At 36.6% G+C, this 20,380-nt stretch overlaps 1 protein-coding gene across 1 annotated transcript in view; it reads left to right on the plus strand.

Annotated features, from left to right (window-relative positions):
- The window catches only part of DARS1 (aspartyl-tRNA synthetase 1), a 36,111-nt gene extending 16,502 nt beyond the window's left edge, over positions 1-19,609 (plus strand). The window contains exons 5-16 of the mRNA XM_052674865.1: positions 2,047-2,149; positions 3,334-3,414; positions 3,866-3,925; positions 10,554-10,665; positions 12,155-12,289; positions 13,373-13,520; positions 14,500-14,646; positions 14,961-15,003; positions 15,680-15,760; positions 16,414-16,525; positions 17,445-17,516; positions 18,997-19,609. Coding sequence (XP_052530825.1) covers positions 2,047-2,149; positions 3,334-3,414; positions 3,866-3,925; positions 10,554-10,665; positions 12,155-12,289; positions 13,373-13,520; positions 14,500-14,646; positions 14,961-15,003; positions 15,680-15,760; positions 16,414-16,525; positions 17,445-17,516; positions 18,997-19,088 — 1,186 coding nt within the window. The 3' untranslated portion in view covers positions 19,089-19,609. The remainder of the gene's footprint in view (positions 1-2,046; positions 2,150-3,333; positions 3,415-3,865; positions 3,926-10,553; positions 10,666-12,154; positions 12,290-13,372; positions 13,521-14,499; positions 14,647-14,960; positions 15,004-15,679; positions 15,761-16,413; positions 16,526-17,444; positions 17,517-18,996) is intronic.
- The last annotated feature ends 771 nt before the right edge of the window (positions 19,610-20,380 follow it).

Raw genomic sequence — 20,380 nt, forward strand, 5'->3', positions numbered from 1 at the left:
TTTGAGCAAGCGCAGCCCATTTAAAAAACATACTTTCAGAAGTTTTATACATTATGAAGTTATTTCGTAGCTAAGCATATAGAGCACTATGGTGTGTGTATCTTTCAGAGCAGCTGACAAGCTCTGTCACCTGAAAGTATTGCCATCAAACAAATAGTCTAATAATTAAAATGCTGAAATCTGGCATTTTTTTTCAGTTACTTGTGATTCATTTCTAGTGAGTCTTTGAAGTTTTGAGAATTCTATTGCTTGAATTTGCAACTGTTACTTAAACTTCATCACATTTTTTAAAAACGTTGTTAACTTTTATTCAAAAATTCTATTGAATGACTGAAATTTAAACTTAACTTTATGAAATAAAGCAGTTCTAGGTCAAGCCAAAAATCTGTTTAGTGTCTCTTATGGCTGCTACGGATGGTGGTGCTGAGCCCTGGAACAGGCTGCCCAGAGAGGCTGCGTGTGCCCCATCTCTGAAGGTGTTCAAGGCCAGATTGGATAGAGCCCTGGGCAGCCTGAGCTGGTGGGGCAGCCAGCCCACAGCAGTGGGTTGGAACTGGATGATCTTTAAGATCAGTTCCAGCCCAAGCCATTCTATGATGCATCAGGCGTAATAGAACACAGAATAAGCTAGTAGGCATACTGTGCAGCACTTAGTGTTCATATCTCAGTTTCTTCTGGGTCATACCACAAAGGCTTGTTGGAGATGAAAGCCAAGTTTCTCTCAACAGCTGAAAAGATAGACTTCATTGTTTGACTGGGTAAAAAAAAAAAAAGAAGAAAAGTGAGAGAGAAACTAGTTCCAAACATAGATATTTCTAAAAAGAAGCCTTTCAATCCTAATGAGTTTCTTGTGGTTTCAGTGTAGCTGTACAAAAAGGCCGTCAGTTTAGAATATCTAGGTTTTACTCACAGCTCTTAGAGTGACTCTGGGAAGTGCTAGATAAACTAATGGAGATGTAAGTGATTTGGATTGTACTTACCACCAGCAGAAGCTTGCAGCTACTTGCAACTCTGCCTTTCTCTGCTTTCACTGGGGATTAGTGCTCATGAATTCTGTGCATTAAAACATTTATCCTACTGCCTTCTAATTTGGCTTTTGGAAAAAGCTTGGGGTTTGCTTGCCTCTTACTGTTTGTGGCTGCATTATGGGCCTCCTGTTCTGCTTTTGAAGGACTTACGTGGTCAAGTGATGTACATGAAGTGCTTTCCAGTCATCTCAAGGATGCCTGAGAAATGAAAGATAAAGTTAATTGTAACTTACTTTTCATAAAGAGGAAAGAAGTGTTTTCTGTTATTTTGCCTTTTGTAAGCAGGCTGACAAAGAGAAATTGTATCTCCAGTAGAGACACAATTACATGAAGTACAGGATTTAAAACCAGTGATTTTCTACAGTACCTAAATGAAAGTTGCTCTTATGATTTATTTTTCATCTATCACTCTCAAGACTTTTGTTACTGTTTGCTTATAACACACATACCTTCTATCATACTGTTGGAAGATTTTAAAGATGTTACATAAGGATTTAATAGAGTCTTAATGACTGTTAGAGGAGAGCAGTTAAGATGTTTTAAAGAACTGACTTAGAAGCATCTTGCATATTTCAATAACAAGTCATGTAGTTTAAACAAACTCAATCAGTTTTTTTTTGCCCTCTAGATCTAGGACTTCCTTTCAATTTGTTGTTCTGCTGTTCAAGACCCATCTTTCAGATAATTGTGTCAGCTGACACATGCAAGAGTGATTGTGGCCTAGAAAAAGAACTATGCAACTTGTCAGTTTATGTATACACACACAGTGAGCAATTACTAAGCTTAATTATAATTCTTTCCCTTGTAAGTCTTCCATCCCAGTCTGAATTTATTGTGGCTGGTGATGTTTTAGTGACATCCTTTATTCGTTCATTGATTATGTGTAATAAATATCTAAATTCTTAACTCTGTTTTGTTGTTCCAGCAGTCCATACAGTACATATACGTGCTAGTGCTAAGTACTGAATCTTGTGCAGTATGCAATGAAATTTAGTAAGGCTACTATCTTTATTGACAGCATCAACAAAGAGAGCATTGTGGATGTAGAAGGCGTTGTGAGGAAAGCACATCAGAAAATCGGAGGTTGTACTCAGCAAGATGTTGAGCTGCATGTTCAAAGGGTAATTTTTTAAGCAAACTGAACACTGTCTGGGGTTATCTATCTATTTAGCCTGTCTGTCTTTCTGCATATATAAACTTTGTAGTCCAGTACCAGAGAAATAAACTCCTTTAAACTACACATTTCTATTTCTTATACTAAACATGAGATGTTCCTGTTTCTAAAGTATTTGATTTTTAGTATTTCCTGATTTTAGCTGTCACTTAAAATATACTAACAAGTTAATTAATCTCACTGGATCAATTTGGCTAGGAATGCTTGTAATTCTTAGGTGCAGCAGGTACTGTAATAAGAAGTCAGCCACTTCTTAGGTGCAATGAGAAAAAGTTTCTTCTTTTTTTGTGAAGTTACTGTCTTCCCATTAGTGAAATGGAATGGAATGTATTCCCAGCAGAGGTAAAGTACTGACTTGCCAATATGGAAGCTCTTGAAATCTAAAGTTTCCATAGCTTGTATTGCAGGACTGGAGGAAGTGCAGCTTTATAATTTGGTTAACAGAATATGTATTTAAACCTTTGTTTGCTTCTAAAGCCATTACACAGAACAATTCTGCGGAAACACAGTTGCCTCAGCAGTAAAGTGGCTGTTATAGTTCTAGGAAGGTAAATCTTAGCCAACAGCACTGTGACAATGTGCAGATTTTGAAGAAATATATGTGCAAATTGTCAAATGCTTGATTTTTAAAAGAACATGAAATGAGCTGTAGCTATGACAAGGCCTTAGAGCTGGGTGTCTTGCATTCTCAGTGTGTTTTATCTGCCTCATAAATTCTTAGTCTGAAATAGCTCCTTCAAATTCAATCAGATGGTAAGTAAAACAGTACTTGAACAACAAAAAGACTGAGATTCACTTGCTGCAATCAGAACCTAAAATGGTGAAGTCTAATGGTTTCAGACCTGCATTCATGGCAGTGGGCTTGTCCCTCAGGCAGCCTGTACTTGTTCCACTTGATACTTTTCTGCTTCCAAGGGGAAAAAAAATCTTTGAAAAAGGAAGTCAGATTTAAGCGTTTCCAATATTATCATGAGACTGCACCCAAGTCAGTTGACTTTTAGAAGAAAATCAGTTTTCCAGCTAACAGCCTATGCAAACACTGTTTCATGTTTATGCCAGAAATATCCTATTGTAAATCACACCTTCTTTTGAGCTGAGTAGCATGCTATTTTTGTTCTATCTCGCTTTCAGATCTATGTGATCAGTTTAGCTGAACCCCGACTCCCTTTACAGCTGGATGATGCTGTTCGGCCAGAAGTGGAAGGCGAGGAGGTGAAAACTTTGCATATCAAATACGTTTTATTATATCTGTAATTGAAGAAAAGTACAAAAGCCTGGCAGCTTCCATCATACAGCGGCTTTGTTTTTTTGTTATGTTCAGCTTTCATTATTATTTCATTATTAGCTTCCATTGTATTTATTTCCATTATGTTTCTCCAGAGCTGTATTAGAAATTTCTACAGATCTGATTTCTGCTGAACTGCAGCGTTAGGTCAGAACCAGTGGGCTTTTGGTCTGACGTGTTGTAGGCCTTCATAGCTGATTCCGGCCTGTGACAGTGGAGAAGTCGTTGCTTAAGACTTGCTGTTGTATGTTCTTCAGACCAATCTAGAAAATCTGAAGTTAGAAGTATCCCTTGACCTTTATCCAAATGATGTTTTTCTCCAATACTTTCCTTTTAAGTGTGTATATATTCATTATGTATTTTTGCACAACTGTTTAGGATGGAAGAGCTACTGTAAACCAAGATACAAGACTGGACAACAGAGTGATTGATCTGAGGGTAAGGAATGAGATTTGTTGTCTGTTTACTTCCAAGTGTTCAGTTGTTCACTGTCCTAATCCGTGGAACAGTAAAAGCCTTGAATTTGGTGGAAGTGTTTTGCTGGCCAAAGCTGAACAACATTTTTCAATGTGTGAGTGCATCAGAGCACACATATTAGTAGATGAAGTGGATGTTTAGGATTTGGCATATGGCCATGTACACCGTTTTTTTATTTCCAAAAGTGAAAGGTGACTGAATAAGGATAACTTGTAGGCAGTATTTCTTGTCAAATATAGTATTTCATATCCAGAGAGTGTTGTAAGAGTTCAGCTTAGATCCGTAAGATGGAAGTTTTGAATTCAACAATGGGTATGTAGTCAGCTATCTTTAATCTTTTTGACATTATTTTCTTTTGTCTTTTCCCCTACTTGACTCTCCATAATACTGTTTTAACTAAATGAAGAGTATATTTAGCTCTTTTTTTGGTGTATTTAGTCCTGCCTTTGAAGTAATGATAATGATAGTTTCACAGTAACCAAGCTGTGGGTCTGCGAAGTAAAACAAAAAGATCATTTTTTAACTGGAAAATCTGGAAAAGTTCTGGCACAGAGATGCTTAAAGCATTTGAATATCTGATATTATTTCAGCAATTAAAACTACTTGTGCAAATTGTTTCTTTTGGAGCAAAGATATAATGGCTTTTCACTTGACCTTATCATATGTGATACTGAGCAGCTTCAATTTGTGATTACTTTTCAAGACACTCAGTATCTCACTGTACTTGTCTCTTCATCTGTATCTTGAAGTTTTTGATGAAAAGAATTCTCTACTAGTGAGAATTAAAGAATCATCAGCTTAGAGTAATGGTAAGGCAGTGCATTAAATTGAAGGGAGAACTCTGGACTGTTACAAGTTCAAGTGTTGTGTGAATTTCTGATTATGCCAAAAAATTCTAAACAGCACAGCGGAGAAACTTAAGAAAATTATTTAAGTGAATGAAATATGTGTATAATAAGTTGGAAAGAAGTATGAACCCTGAACGGATGGGAGGAGTCATTGAAAATGAAATAACAGTTAAAATACAACCTGAAAGTAATAGTGTGGAAGTAATTAAGATGAGAGCATCTATGGAGTAAAACTTGGGAAGGTAAATAGGAAAGGGGGAAAAAAAAACCACACCAAAAAAACATGCAATGCCAGAATATACACAGGACATGAAACAAAGAGATGGGCTAAAATTCTTGTAGAGTCAAATAGAATTATAGAATGACTTGGATTAGAAGGGACCTCAAAAGGATCATCAGATTCCAGCCCTCCTGCTGCCGGCAGAGTTGCCAACTCCTAGATCACTTACTAGATCAAGTACTGGATTTGCCTGGACGTATCTGTTAGTCTCGCGTGACTCTTCACATGCACATCTCTGCCAACGTAGTCATAGAAAATAAGTTGTCACCAGTCGAGCTGGAGGGTACAACTGGTGAGCTAAGTGAATACTGCTGTAACCTTTCCTAAATTGTACAGTTTTATGTGAGTATTATATGTTCCAGAGCACCATTCATTCTGCAATGCTTGGCCTTTTGTTTTGAGTTCTGAACCTTAATTCTCTCTCTGTATAAAAGACAGACTGAATATATACTGGACTGAAGTGAAACTTGATCAGAATAGTTCTGATGGAGTTGCTGTGATGATCTGTTCCTACTAGTATGGGAGGAAGTCCCAACCACATTCTGTACCATCTAGTTTGGGTTTCCTCAGTGACCTGTTTTTGTTTTTTTTAAGGAAGAAGGAGCTAATTGAGTATCAAAAATAAAGATACTGATTTTTTTGGAGACAGATTTAACAAATGAAATGCAGAGGCCTTTGAGAGGCCTTTGAGAGACTTTGATTTTAAAAAAGAAGTAAATGTAGAACCAAAAAAAGATCTTAATATAGAACTAAAATTAGGTTTGTCCATTTAAATAGAATCTTTGAAGTAGTTCCATAGTGATGTAACTAACTTCAGTAATTAACCAAAGAGTTTGTTGGCTAGGGTGAAATCGTGATAAAGTGGAGCTGTGGAACTCAGATCTTGCATGAAGAAAAGAGAATGGGTTTTCAAAAATAGCATAGCTCCATCCAGCTCTGGTGGATATTGGGGAGAGAGTTTAATTGTAGAATAGTGGAATGAGTATGGTTAATAACAAGAAAAATATAGTGGGGTAAAAAGGGAAAAAAAGAAAATATCCTGGTGGATGTAATGTGCAAAATATTCTACGGAGACCTCAAGATTTCAATTCTTTTGTACTTCTGGAATTCACATATGCACAGTCTTGCATTTTGGTTACTGTCAAATCTCCTACAGGTGTTTTTGAGGGTAGGGATTGGAAGTACTAAAATGCCAAAATCCCAAGCTATTGCTATAGCTGTTGCTCTAAATGCGTTCAAGAAAGTTATTATTATTTAAGGTAGGGGTTTTTTAAAGACCTTTCTGAGGAATGATGATTTATGAAGAATCTATTCCTGATCCATTACTTCCTAAAATACAGATCCTACACTCCTTGGAGTAGAAGAATTGGGGATGTAAAGTTGAGAGTCCTTGTACAGATGAGATTTTGTTTCACGTGTCTGTAGGTGACTGTAAGAAAACTGCTGTTGACCTGAATATCTATTTTTAATGATATAATGAATGTAAATGTATTTTATTCTAGATATGTTTGATTAACTAATCATTTATTGGCACAATTCAAAAAGGCAATTGGAGCACTGATTGTGTTTCTAAATTTCTGCCTTTCTGCTGTGGATAACTGCAGTATTCAGCAATAGGTAGACTTTTCATATATGTAAAAACACCTAAAGAAAGTGTTAAATGATCATATTTCATGAGGACCTGTGGTGAAGGTAAAGCAGTAAAGATAAGCCAACATGTGAAATACTGATTTTTTTGGATCTTGCTTTTTAGTGTATCTTGCTCTGAAGAAAAAATCAATGGAGGTTCGTCAGGTTTCAGCAATAGACCTGGCTGATATCCTTGCTCTGGTTTATTTTTTGATGTCCAGCGGGGTTTTTATCTTAATAGCATCTGTCCAAATTTGACTTGAGTTATATGTGTTCAGCAGTCCTGATTCTATAATTATGTCTGCTAATGCACAGATCTTTGTGACCAAAGCATAGTCCTTTAGAGTCAATATTATCTTGTTTAAACTGCTTAGGGTAGTGCATAACCATTAAAGTGTACTTCTAGTAGCTCATGGCTGTCAGATTGTTATATGTACACTGATCTTAATGCAGTTTTGTCTTGATGACTTGATTACTTTAAGCTTGATTTAATTGTGTTCGATTTGATTTACTTGTTGCAAAAGCTGTTGGTGTTCTGACTGACTTCAAGCTGTAATAACCAGTTACACTGTTTGCTGTACTTTGTAGTAATTTTGTTGTGTTGAAATAACACAGTCCCAAAAATTTCAACAAGACACTTTGTGTTCTCCACTTGTACTATAAAGTAATACTGAATTTGAATGAAACAATTGATTTCAGTCAATCTGGAATGCATAAATTGGTACTGAAGGCAAATCCTGTTGCCTAGCAAGAACTTCATGTCTCATACCTGTGATACAGAATTTGCAAAATTATCTTTGTTATCGAATTATTGTGTATTATTTAAAGTTATGTAGTTGACATTTCCTTGTTTATTTAGCCTACTTTATGTGGGTTAACAAAAAAAACAAAAGTGAGGTGTTAGAACTGTGAGAGGGAAAAGAAGTTTGCAGCTTTGCCTGTTTGCATCTTCATTGGGCCTCTTTGAGATAGGATCTCAAGGTGTGAAATGCCTTCAGTTCTATTGAAATACATTTGTCAGTCTGGCCCCTTATGCGGGTATTACAGTTTACATGCTGCTGACTGTGCTAAATACATAGCACAGAACATAATTATTTTCTTTCATAATTTTCAAGTGTTAAAGTGCTGTGTTCTAATAGTATGTTCCTTTGTTGCATTTATGTAACAAACACACAGGTGAGATGAGATGAAGTTACAGCCTACTCCTGTATTGCAACATTGTTAGCTAAATATTTTTTCTGCTGTCTGTGACAAGGGGTAATTATTAGAAATAATGAGTTTTCCTGTAAAGTCTGTAAGTTTAAACAGCAACATCTAAGTGGCATATGTTTGTTTCAGTTTTTGCTTTGCATTTGAAGACTTTAGTGAATTTGCTGCTGTCTTAAACAAGAATTTTCTGGTATATGAATGGAAGAGTTTGTAAGAGTGAACAATACAGTGAACATACTGAAATGTTGTTGAGGGCTGAGATGTTTAAAAATGTGTATTCATTTTTCACAGCTGCCTTAGTTTGCTGCCTTGAATGGTTTTCTTCAGTCCCTTTTTGTCCTAAACGTTTCACTGCAAAGGACACAATTAAATTTGAAACCTTTGTTTTGTATGGATGCAGAATCAACTTTAAAATCTTTGAAAAGTTACAGTTGCACATAGAATTTTTGAGATCCTCCACTTGTCTGCACTGCACGCTGACAGTTGGAGTTGTTTAGGAGCTGATCTGAGATCATGTGGGCCTGTCTAATTCTTACAGGGAGGCCACAGTGTCACAGATATTCAATGCTTGTTGGCAGTCTCTGAATGGATGGGCACTGAAGCTCTGTTAGCTTTGGTAGTAAGAAGAGTGGTTTTGTCAGGTCTAATTTGAGGTACAGAGGATGGCAGCTGCTTCTTTGCATCCTCACTAAAGCAGGGGGGGAGATGCTAGCTCACAAACTGTTGTTAGTAGGTATATATTAGTTGTCGACTCTGCACACTTTCAGACTTCATAGCAAGTAATTGCTTTCAGATTGAAATACCATTTCTTTTGTTCACTAGAGTGTGTATTTTAGGACTACATTCTTACCTACTCAGGCATCAAACTGGTGTTGGTTCATCAGAAGGACAAGGAGTCACTGTCACTACTTCACTTCAAATGAATGTTGTGCAATTTTTTCTTACCATTTTTTGAAGTTGATCGAGTTTATCAAAAGCCATTCTGGTAAACCTAAATGTGACTGGATAATCTGAAGTCTCTTCACGTTTCTAGGTAGGAGATGGGTTGAAAAAGCAACAACAAAAACGTATATATGTGTGCATATGAGTAGAAGTATGTGTCTATCTGTGGCTTTGAATTGGTGGGGCATTTTGGTGTAGCGCTGCCAAATCATATAAAGAACTGGAGCTAAGTTTCTTATCCTGGCGTATGGTTGACCCTGCAACATCTGTGGAAGAATGGTGAGAGTTCGAGGGTACTTTTGTATTTGTTGCTCATAACCTCTTCTCCTTAATTTTGAAACTAGTGGGAATAGTGGCTGTGGTTACTGCTGTCAGACAGTGAGAACTGCTGGCAGTTATTTACTGATCTCAACCACTTGTGCTCTGTAGTACTTTGTCTGCTCTAATTGCAAATCATTCCAAATTACTACAAATCTGCAGTATTAAAAATGTTTTCTCTTTCAGTTTTTCAGCTAGGGAATATTTTTCATCTTCCGGAGATGTTGAATGTAGCTTTGTTTCAACATATTCACTGGCGGACTGTCTAAATTTGGGTGCTTATATACTGTTTTGACTGGGTTTTTTGTTTTGTGGTTTGGTAAGAGTCATGTGAAAAAGCCCACGAGGTTCTCTTTACCCTGAGAGAAAAGCTGGATACCTTTCAGAAAAGAGAAGTAAACAGTGCTGTGACGCAGGTTGTCGTAAAGAAACGTTGTCTTAGTTTTCTTATGAGAACTTGCTGGTTTTTAGGTGTGCTTGTGGGTTGCTGACTGCCAGTTCTTAAACACTGCAAGCACAAAATCAGATATGAGTTCAGTGCTGATGTATTGTGATGTTTTCAGCATCTGCCACAGCTGCTTGCTTTTTTTTCTTCACACTAAAACCCAAGTGTGTTACAGGAACATTGAGCACAGGTAGCTGTTAACCAGATAAGTGACTTAACTGTGTCACATACATCAGCAAATAAAACCTGAATTGGTGAGTTTTTTGGCCAAATGTGTATCTGGAATAAATGTTGAAAAGCAATTTGTAGTCTGTATGATCAGAAGTTATGTGAATGGTTGTAAATGCTGCTGAGCTTTCACACACACTTTTGAGATCGTTTTTGTGGCCCCAGTTTAGGTAGTTAGCATAGGGCTGTGTTTTGTACATGAAGAACATTGCATTTCCTACTTCTTTAGTAGGCACAAACATTCTGACCTCGTACAAACTGTGGGCTTTGCTGTTATGCATTGTGTATTACTGCAGTGGTTCTAGTTCAGTGTGCTGAAAGGTTTGTAATAGATTTAGTCGTCTTACTCATTTTCTTACTGTGAGATCTGTATTTTCAGAAGCAAAACTTACAAATCAGTGACTGGTTAAATGTTGGGTTGACTGAAGCATATCCTTAATAACTGAATGTGCTGCAAATTGAAATGAGGAATTTTTGTTGCTTCCTTTGCTGTTTTTTCTCTTTTCTTTTTTTTTTGTATTGTTTATTTTCTGTAATAAATAATTATGTGTGCATTTTTCTCTGTTCAGGCAAATACAAAAGCCAAGTATTCCTAAGAGAAGAGATGTATCCTCCCAGCTGTCCATAAGAAGTAACAGAGTGGGGAAGAGTTAAACTAACTTAGGTTTCATTATTTTTTTTCCCTTACAGACTTCCACCAGTCAAGCAGTCTTCTGTCTTCAGTCTGGTATTTGTCAGCTTTTTAGAGAAACTCTCATTCGCAAGGGATTTGTGGAAATTCAGACCCCCAAAATCATTTCAGGTAACGTATTTTTGATCCAGAAGCTTCAGATCTGCTGCTTTTATATTTGCTCAGTGAACCTATCTGACAAATGTTTTTTTTTCTTTTAGAAACTATTTCTAATTCTGATACAACGTAGCAAACAAAGCGCGTCTCAAGGTTGTTCTTTATTCTTCTCCTGACTTCAAGTGTTGAAAGAACAAGACAAATGCTGTTTACACCTGATTTTTGTACTCTGCAGTGCATTTAAAGCTTTAATTTAGTTAAACACGAAATGCTTGATGATATGCATTTTTCTTCAGTGAGGATTTTATACCTCTGTATTTATATTTTTGAAGACACCTCTTGATTGAGCTAAAACTAGGACTTTTTAACAAAGTACATGCAAGCAACTATTCTTACAACATGGAAAATGTCATTAATCTGTAAGATTAGGTAACTTTTCCTACAGATGCTGGTGAAATAGCACGAAGGCTCCCAAGTAGTTTATTTGTGTAGCACCTTTGAGGAAGTGTGCTGCTCTTTCTGTACAGTGTACTATTGAAAGCAAGCAAGCATCCTATTTTTTGAAGGAGAGAATTTGACAAGTTTTGCAGAATTAGCAAGTGGATGCAGTTCTTTACTAAATTTCAAATTTTCATGTTATAGCTGTTTTACAAGTTGAGATTTTCAGTGTTAACCTCTATTCACAACTGAGTAGTCAGTGATGTTATTTCAGTGGGAGTAGTGGTAATTAAAGAGAAGGAAGATTAATTGCAGTGGAATTGTCAGTAATTATAAGTAGCACATAGTGTTATCGTAAGAATCTTTAACAACTATGAATTACTGTTTCACTCTGACGTGTTTTTATAAGTATGGTAGGCAACTTCACTGTCATTTCATACACTGGGAACTGTGCAGTGAATTTTGGTAGGCTGTTTACTATGAGGGATTCATTCAAAGTGGGAGCATGTGTTCTTGGCTAGCATTCTTTCAGTGACTATGATAATTGTCTCAAACTGGGAGATAGCTTTGTATCCTTGGCAAATGTCCTCTAGTAAATCCAGGTTTGTATCTGAGATCTATTAGTGCTTTCAGACACTTCAGATGTTTGCCCAGTCCTCTGCTGGAGAGACAGTCCTGGAAAAACAGGAAGTGTGCTTTGATCTTGGTCTCTGCAATTAACTGTCTTTGAAGCTTACATCACTGATAAAGATTTGTTTCCACAGAAATGGTGGACTGCAAGTAGATGTGGTGGTACAAACACGCATTCTCTGCTGCCTTCACCCTAAAGCGTAGGATGGCTGGGAATATTAACATTTCTAGCTACCCCAATTCAATTTGCAGGTTTGCAAGACAGTGTCTGATAGTCCTGAGCCACAAAACTTGCCTTGGCATTAATGCTGCAAATTTATCTTTTTCTTTTAACGTGTTTTTTTCCTTATCTTTCAATATAAAAGTCTGTCAGTCTACCTCTAACTTTTTTTTTTAATATTTCATTTTAATAACCACTGTAAGCTTTGCTTTTCAGCTGCCAGCGAAGGAGGAGCCAATGTGTTTACTGTATCATACTTCAAAAGCAGCGCCTACCTGGCTCAATCCCCACAGCTGTACAAGCAGATGTGTATATGTGCTGACTTTGAGAAAGTTTTTTGTGTTGGACCAGGTAAGAAAAGCATTACTTTATCCAAATTGTAAAGATGACATTGGTGGCTTTTAGCAGTTGTGGCAAAAGCAAAGTAACATCTATCTCGAAAGCTTTGAATGCTTCTACTAACTATAGCTTCACTTAATAAACACAAATTTCAGTTGGGGCAACTAACGAGAATGAAGTTGACAGGGGGGTTGCTGGAACAAAACTAAGATGCTGAAATGAGGGAGTTTTTTATTCTGTGAGAAGAAAGAAGAGAGTTGCACTGGAAATTATAATATGAGTTAGCAAAATTTGAAGAGCGCTGTAATTACCAAAGCCATTGCAGTAGCAAGGAGCTAAAACAGGGAAGCTGAATTTGATGCGCATTAATAAGGATTTGTCCCTTTCTCCTGTACATGTACCAAACAGCATTGTTTGGAAAATGCATGTGTCTCACCAGGCTGTCAGTAAAGAATCCAAATGGATTACTTTCCTCTCTCACACCCTTCCTCAAAAGCTAATAGGACATTGCCCTTTTAGGCAGTAATGCAGCAACTTTTTCTTAGACCTTGAGAACAGGTTTAGAGACATTTAAGATAGAAATGCTGGAAAACACAGTAACAGCTTATAAATAAAAAGATGCAAGTAACTCAGGCCTTTAAATGACTTGTTAATTACTAACACAAGAGTCATGGTTTTGTAGGAAGGCATGTTTATATCAGTCTTATACCTGAAAAAGAACCAGCTCACATGTGCAGAAGTCCATTGCCTCTGAAAAAGGTAGTTTTCAAATCTGGAAATTCTTGTGTGCCTGGCAACTTGTCTGTTTTTTTTTTTTTTTTCCTCTTCTATCTGTTGGTTTGACAAGAGATAGACAAGACTGGCAGAGAGGTACTATCTTGTACCCTTTGTCCACCACGGCTACAATAATGCTGTTACTGTTTGTTATGAGCGATGCTTTGAGGCAACAAGCTTTCTTGTTTTCAATAAGAATTGTCATGTCTAGAGACAGCGTTGTCTTGTCTAATTGCTGGTGTGCTTGATCATCTGTGTTACTGTTTCAAAATGGAATTACAATTTCAGGTCAGTTGGAATTTTTGTTGTTTAATTTTACAGTTTTTAGAGCTGAGGACTCCAATACACATAGACACCTGACTGAGTTTGTTGGTCTGGATATTGAAATGGCTTTTAACTACCACTATCATGAAGTGGTAGATGAGATTGCAGACACCTTGGTGCAGATATTCAAGGGACTTCAGGAGAGGTAACAAAAACACATTCCATTTCATGAGCAACTTCATTTGTTTGAGCTCGCTTGCACTGTGGTATCAAATGGGTGAGCATTTCATCCTCAGCCTGTCAGATAATCGTTAGTAATCTGATCTACAAAAAGGGAATTTCAAACATGTTTGCTTTGCTCTTAACTGTTCCTTTGTAACTGACTCTAGAAGTTCACTAACGCTAGTAAACTGTCTATTTTATGCCCCAGTTGCATCTTCTACAGTATGCCAGCTAGCAACACAAAAATGATGTTCACTGTTGAATGGGCTTTCTCATAGAAATGCTCCATCATTAGTGTAAGATATCCTTCCTGTTGTGCCACTACAGGTCCACTGATTGTTCTGTTTTGAAATTAATCTTAACTGTTTAAAATAGCTTTCCTGAAGGAAATTTACTGTAACAGCTTGCATCTCTGCCATGACAGCAGCAAAGATTATTTTCCATTATTCACACTCCTAACTTGTTAATAAAACAAGCCAGAAGTTTAGGAAGTAGTTTTCATTTGCTTACAAAATGGAGTATCTTGCCAGTAGAAATGCCTATCTTTTATCAATCTGAAAAAGAAATTTCAAAGAAATTTCTATATTCAAAACAGAGCATTACTTGAGTCAAAGGAGAACCTAGCTAAATGTTACAAATCAAAGGGATGGTTTCTGGTTGGTTTTACTGTGAAAATTTGATCTGGTCAATTATTTCTTAGGAAAGGAATAAAACAGAAGTGGTAGTAAAATATTAACCTGTATATCATTGAAGTAGATTGCATTAACTTAGATGAAACATTTCATTAGGATTATACAGAACTTCTCCAGGAGATAATTCAAAATAAAATAGGTTTTTATATTGCAAGAGGGACCTCTTGTGGCAGAATTGTATTGCTGATGCAAAATGATTGTTATATACAAGAAGTGCACATTTCTTGATTACTTTGCATTTTGCTTCTGTTCTTGTTCTCTTGTATTTAGATTCCAAACTGAAATTCAGACGGTGAACAAACAGTTCCCATGTGAGCCATTTAAGTTTTTGGAGCCAACTCTGAGGCTGGAATACTGCGAAGCTGTGGCCATGCTTAGGGAGGCAGGCGTTGAGATGGGGGATGAAGAAGATCTGAGGTACGTTGGCAATACACAAATGTTTCGATCTTGTGAAAGTGGTAGGAAGGTGTAAGTTTTGTGCTGTGTAGAAAGATTCTCTTTGAGAGGAATAAACGGTGCTTGTGTCCATATCTCTTCATAAATAATTGAATGGATATGAAAATAGACATTTCTTGTACTCTAGACTGTCCATATAAACTCTGAGGTCAAAAGAAAATAATTTGCGACATGAAGTGAGAGGAGCTTCAAGGATAAAAGGAACTTGTTTTTATGAAGTATGTAATGAGTAAAAGTTTCAGTCACATTATTCTAATGGTGAGAATCTTTTTCAGCACACCTAATGAAAAGCTCCTGGGACGTCTGGTAAAGGAAAAGGTAACTGTTACTTTACAATATGTTTCTCACTGAATCGGAAGCGTGATGTCATGGAATCATTGAGTAGATATGAATGCCTCCTTCATGTAAAATAACTTTTTATGCACTGACTGAGGAAACAGTATCAATATAGAGAAGTTGTGAAGGGTTTGTGATCAGTGAAGCATGTCTTAATTGGCTGACTGCATTCCCATTTTGCTGTAGCTTATTTCATCAACCAACGTTTTTATCTTTACTCTTCATAATCTCTTTCAAACCATTTTCAGTCTTTTATGGATTTTACTATTGAGTACACCAAGCAGGGTAGTGCTTTCAAAAAAAACAGATTGTAGGAGAATTAGAAATCAAACAAATAAACAAAAATCAAAGCAAACCAGATACTGTCTAAATCTTTAGAAAAAGATGATATCATTGGGGGAAAAAAATCAACAACAAAATTTGGCAAGACATTTTACTGTTAAACATTCTTAAATTCACAGAAGTGTTAGTGTTGGGAAACAAAGGTAACATATTGCTTTTTTGTGTCATATTTTTGAAGATAATACTGTCAAATTTGTGCAGTTGCTTGAAATTTTTTTTTAAGATTTCAAAGGTAGATTGGTTGTATTTTCCTCTTGTAATTTGTTCTTTACATCCTTTTCACTTGCAGTAACTTTTTGAAATAATTGTCTTTCAGTATGACACAGACTTCTATATTCTAGACAAATACCCTCTTGCTGTGAGGCCTTTTTATACAATGCCAGACCCTGTAAATCCTGTAAGTAAAATTCTTTGTTGACAGTGGTTGTTTTTTTTTTTAAGTTGAGATTACTCTGTGTCCAGTATAATTTGACAAAGTAGATAAAGTATTTTAGTATGATCCTCTGTTGTAGTTGAAGTTAAGCTAATAACAAGAGTAGGTCAGTGCTACATGGCCTATAAAGTGTTTGCAGTGACCCTTCACCAGTGAAAAACATACCAGAAAGCAAACAGGCTGAAGTTGAGGGAGCTTTTTGAAGAGATCTCCATGGTCACCAGAAGAGATCTCCTGTGCTGCCATCACTAAAACAAGACAAAAACATTTGAGGGCAACAGATAATTAAGTAGAAATACATTTTTTTCACATTGATAGAAACTTGCCCAGTTTATTCCAAAATCCAGCATAAATATCTTTCAGCATCTTTTGTGAGGTAAATACGTGTAAATGTAACCTTTTTTTAAAGTGTGTGAGTGTGAACTCCAGTTTTTAAAAAATAATCATCTCCAGACTAATGAGAGAAAACAGTATACTACAATTCTAAGGCAGATCACACATTGCATTCTTACTACATAGCTCTGGATATCATAAATGAAGTTATTGAGAGATATGTGTTTGCTCCCTAAGGATGGAGTAAGTGTAGATATGAAATTAACTGGTACTTGTCTTTCCAGAAAAACTCAAACTCCTATGATATGTTCATGAGAGGGGAAGAGATTTTGTCTGGAGCTCAGAGAATTCATGATCCTCAGCTGCTGACAGAAAGAGCCAAGCATCATGGCATTGGTAACAAGTTAAACAACATGAAGCTTTGTTTAAAAGATTGTAAATCATGATTGGATTTGTTTAATTTAGAGGAAGAATTTGGAGCAGAATTTAATGTGTGACAATAATGCTAAAATTATGATACTGTTTCATGCATAACGTTAATCTGTCAATGCTGTATAACTGTTTTAGTATAGAGTGGTGGGATTAACAAACTAACTGGTTTCCCAACAAGGCTCTGAGAGAAGGGATTGTTTCCAAGGGCTTTTGAGAGGACGTAATGCAGGAAATACCTGCTACTGAATGGGGGTAGACAAGTTGTATTCTTCCATGCCTCTATGTTCCCCCAAACTTCTTATGGAGTACTTTGGCAGAATTAGTTATCACTTGTTAAATCTTGAACTGAGAGCAAATAAGCAAGAAGTGGAGATTTTTATGTTTTTGTTTTTGGAAAAGAAGACTCAACAGGTAATGGTAATGGTAAAAGAGTAGAAATCTAAATTAGGTGAAAATCAGGAGTGTAAGATATAGATTGAAATTATGCTTTCAGTGGATGACAAAGTGAAGTGTCAAGAAGGTAGCTGGATAAAAGGAGTATCTTCCAGCATAGCAAGAGGGAAAAATAGATTGCTAAATCCTTACTACTCACTGCAGCTTATTCAAGAAGTCAGCAGTTCCCATAAGTTAGAATGAGGAGTTAGGCCTCAGTTATACAATTCCTTACCTAATTAAATTATTAACAAAATAATAGAATGAAACTGTTATGGATATAACTTCTAGACTGTTCTGGATAACTTAAATCTGTTTAATGACCGAAACCCACTGTTAGTTTTTAAATTAGCTTGGTAAATATTTTATTGTGCATGCAGTCCTGTATTCACTTGTGTGTTGGCTTGGGGTTCATTAAACAGATGAGAAATGTATGCTTTTTCCTCTCTAGATTTGGAGAAAATAAAGGCTTATATCGATTCCTTTCGATTTGGTGCACCTCCACATGCTGGTGGTGGAATAGGTAAGTCTATGTATTTTATTTTGTTTGCTGTTAGCCTGGCTTTAGCTTCAACTTGGTCCCAAGCAGGGTTTGATTATACAATTGCAAGCAGTGGTCTTTGAAGGTCAGTGTGTGAACTGATTATCAGAGGGAGTTTAGGGAGAGAAGATAAAACTGTAAACATCATCATAAATTAGTTAGACTAAATATTAATGATACAGTCTGACAAGTTTAAAGGGTAGGTGATCACCATTGAAAATATGTTGATTTATTAACCTGGGAGATTACCTTCAAATTTGATCAAAGAAGAAAAACTAAGCAAGAAAATACTGCATGTATGTATGGATATCATAGCTTAATAATACCAGACGTCACTGGTATCTCAGCACATTTGATGAAGCTGTTGTGTAGTAAGGAAAAAAAAAAGAGTGATTGCTTCTGTCTTTATTTGCTGTGATTTGACTGAATGTCAACTTTGGCTGATGGTAATCATTTCAGCAAAAGAACTGATGTCTACTGGCTTCTTGTCTTGGGTGTGAGTATTTTATATACTGAAATAAATAATTTTAAAATATCTTAACTTTTGAGTAACAGCTGTTCTGAAATACTTAAAAGGTGTTAGCATCAGTGGTCATCAGCACTTGCAGATAATCCAGGATCATTTAGGCCAGTCACAGCTGCAATCAAGGAAAATGAAGCTGCATCTCCTCTGCGGGGTAAATGCTTCTCATGGCACATCTCATAGATCAGGCCAAGTATCAGCCAAGCAGAAGACACTATGAAATGAGCTGTTTTCTAGGTGGTTTAGCTGAAAGCCTTAACATAGGGAGGAGCATTGTGTGACTGCTAGTAGGTGTCCCAGTATGGCTGGAGTGTGTGCAGTCCCATGGATTAGGAAGTCCATACGTGTTCCACAGTATGCACATAATTTCTGAGGTTGCAGGAAGAAAGAACACAACTAGTGAAGCATTTATTATCTTGAAGATATCAGCAAACATGAGTACATACTGCTGAATCTGCATGCTAGCACTGTAGAGTGTTTGGGACAAGCTTCCCAGAGTGTTTTTTACTGTACTTGCTTATGACAGTTAATATCTCTAAAGTACTTGGTACCAGCTCTGGTTTGTTCTGTACTTCTGTAACAGATTCAAGATACATTTCTCCCAGTTACTCCCTTCTCATTTCAATTTTCTATGCCATCTTGAAACTCTCAAGTGATTCAAAAGAGGGGTTGCATCTCTAGTACCATTGCTTTACTTGGTACAGGTTTCAAGTGAAACCTGTAATGTATCAGAAGGTACTGTATGTAAAACCTGTAATTTTTGGTTCTCATTCCTTTCTGTAGTCAGGTGCGTTAATGTGTACATATCACTCTTTGTTCTCACTATGTGTGAAGCTGGCTTTGGCTATAAATTACATGTAGCTTCTTAAGAGTTTTGAACAGAAGACTGACTGATTATACTGGGTTTTTTTTTGTTTTTTTTCTTCCCATTTGTTGTAGGGCTGGAAAGAGTAACTATGCTATACCTAGGGCTGCATAATGTTCGCCAGACCTCCATGTTCCCACGGGATCCCAAACGACTGACACCCTAACATGACCTGTTCATGAAAGCGTGAGGTGATTTGCCCTCAAGTGGGATAGGATTGTGAGCATATCTGTTGCTGGTGATGAGCGTGTATTGATCTAAGCATTGTAATATGCAATAAAAGAAGATGATCTGATTACTGAAGTGCCACAAACATTTTTTTTTATCCTGTAGGTATTTATTTAAGAGCTATTATTTTAACAGAGCAAGACTCTTTGTACTGGCAGCTGCACATTTTTAACAAATTCGAATTAGTATTCTAATGTCATTAAATTGTATCGTATTTCTAAGCATTTAAATAAATTGTGCAATAAATATTGTGCACTTTTAACTTATGTCAGCAAGATTGAATATTCTGGACTACAGAATTGGCTCAAAGCTGAAATAACAGGATGCTCGCAATTCAAAAAGCAGGAGAGAAACCAACCCAGTTGTTAATTTACTTGCGTGAAACTGTAGCAGGTGAGAAGGAGAATATTCTTAATTAAAAGTCGTAATGGATTCCAATAAAATTCTCTAAGCAAACTAGGTACAGTAGCTGTCTTTTCTGGTTGTTGCTTTGTATCCTCACATGGTAATCATGGAATGTTGCATTTAATTACAAAACAAAACCTGATGGAATAACCACCTAAGGTTTGAATTGCTCTGTGTCCTCGCTTAAAGTTGCCAGCAGCCATAGGGCCCATTCTTTATGTTGCTATTTGGGACTGGATAGGAGGTTACGTAGATTCATGGGATGCATGAGGGATATATAATGTTCTCAGCAAATAAATAGATGGTGAGTTTGAGAGCACGTCGCATGTTCATTCCTGACAACGCTTCTGTGATAACCAAGCATATCAGTGAGGATTTCATGTATCTGTTCCAAATGGAAGAAAAGTAAGTAATGTAAGCTTTGAGTTTGCTTCATTTATAGATGCTGTGAACTGCCTGAGCGTTGTACACTTAGAGAAATAGGGTGTTTCAGTCAGAAAGAGTACTTCTAAAATTCCTTCAAGACATCCTCTTTCTTAAATGAATCAGTTGCTTGAACCTCCTCATTTTTCAGTGGTACACAAACCTACTTCTCTTTGTCTTCCCAACCCAACAAGCATGCCCTGCATTTTGTGAGGAACTGATCTTTTTTAAACTTCCTTTTAAATACTGCATCTGATGGTTGCTTTTCCAGTTTAAAACAGTAAGGGTTGATGACAAAGGACAGAAGATTCTATTCAACTTTTAGGCCCTGCAATAGAGTTAGTCTAATTTTCGTACACACTTCTAATTTCTGACTTAATTGTTGTTTAACATTTTACATGT

This window comes from Tympanuchus pallidicinctus, unplaced genomic scaffold, assembly GCF_026119805.1.
Source record: "Tympanuchus pallidicinctus isolate F22 unplaced genomic scaffold, pur_lepc_1.0 scaffold15, whole genome shotgun sequence".
Taxonomy (NCBI): domain Eukaryota; kingdom Metazoa; phylum Chordata; class Aves; order Galliformes; family Phasianidae; genus Tympanuchus; species Tympanuchus pallidicinctus.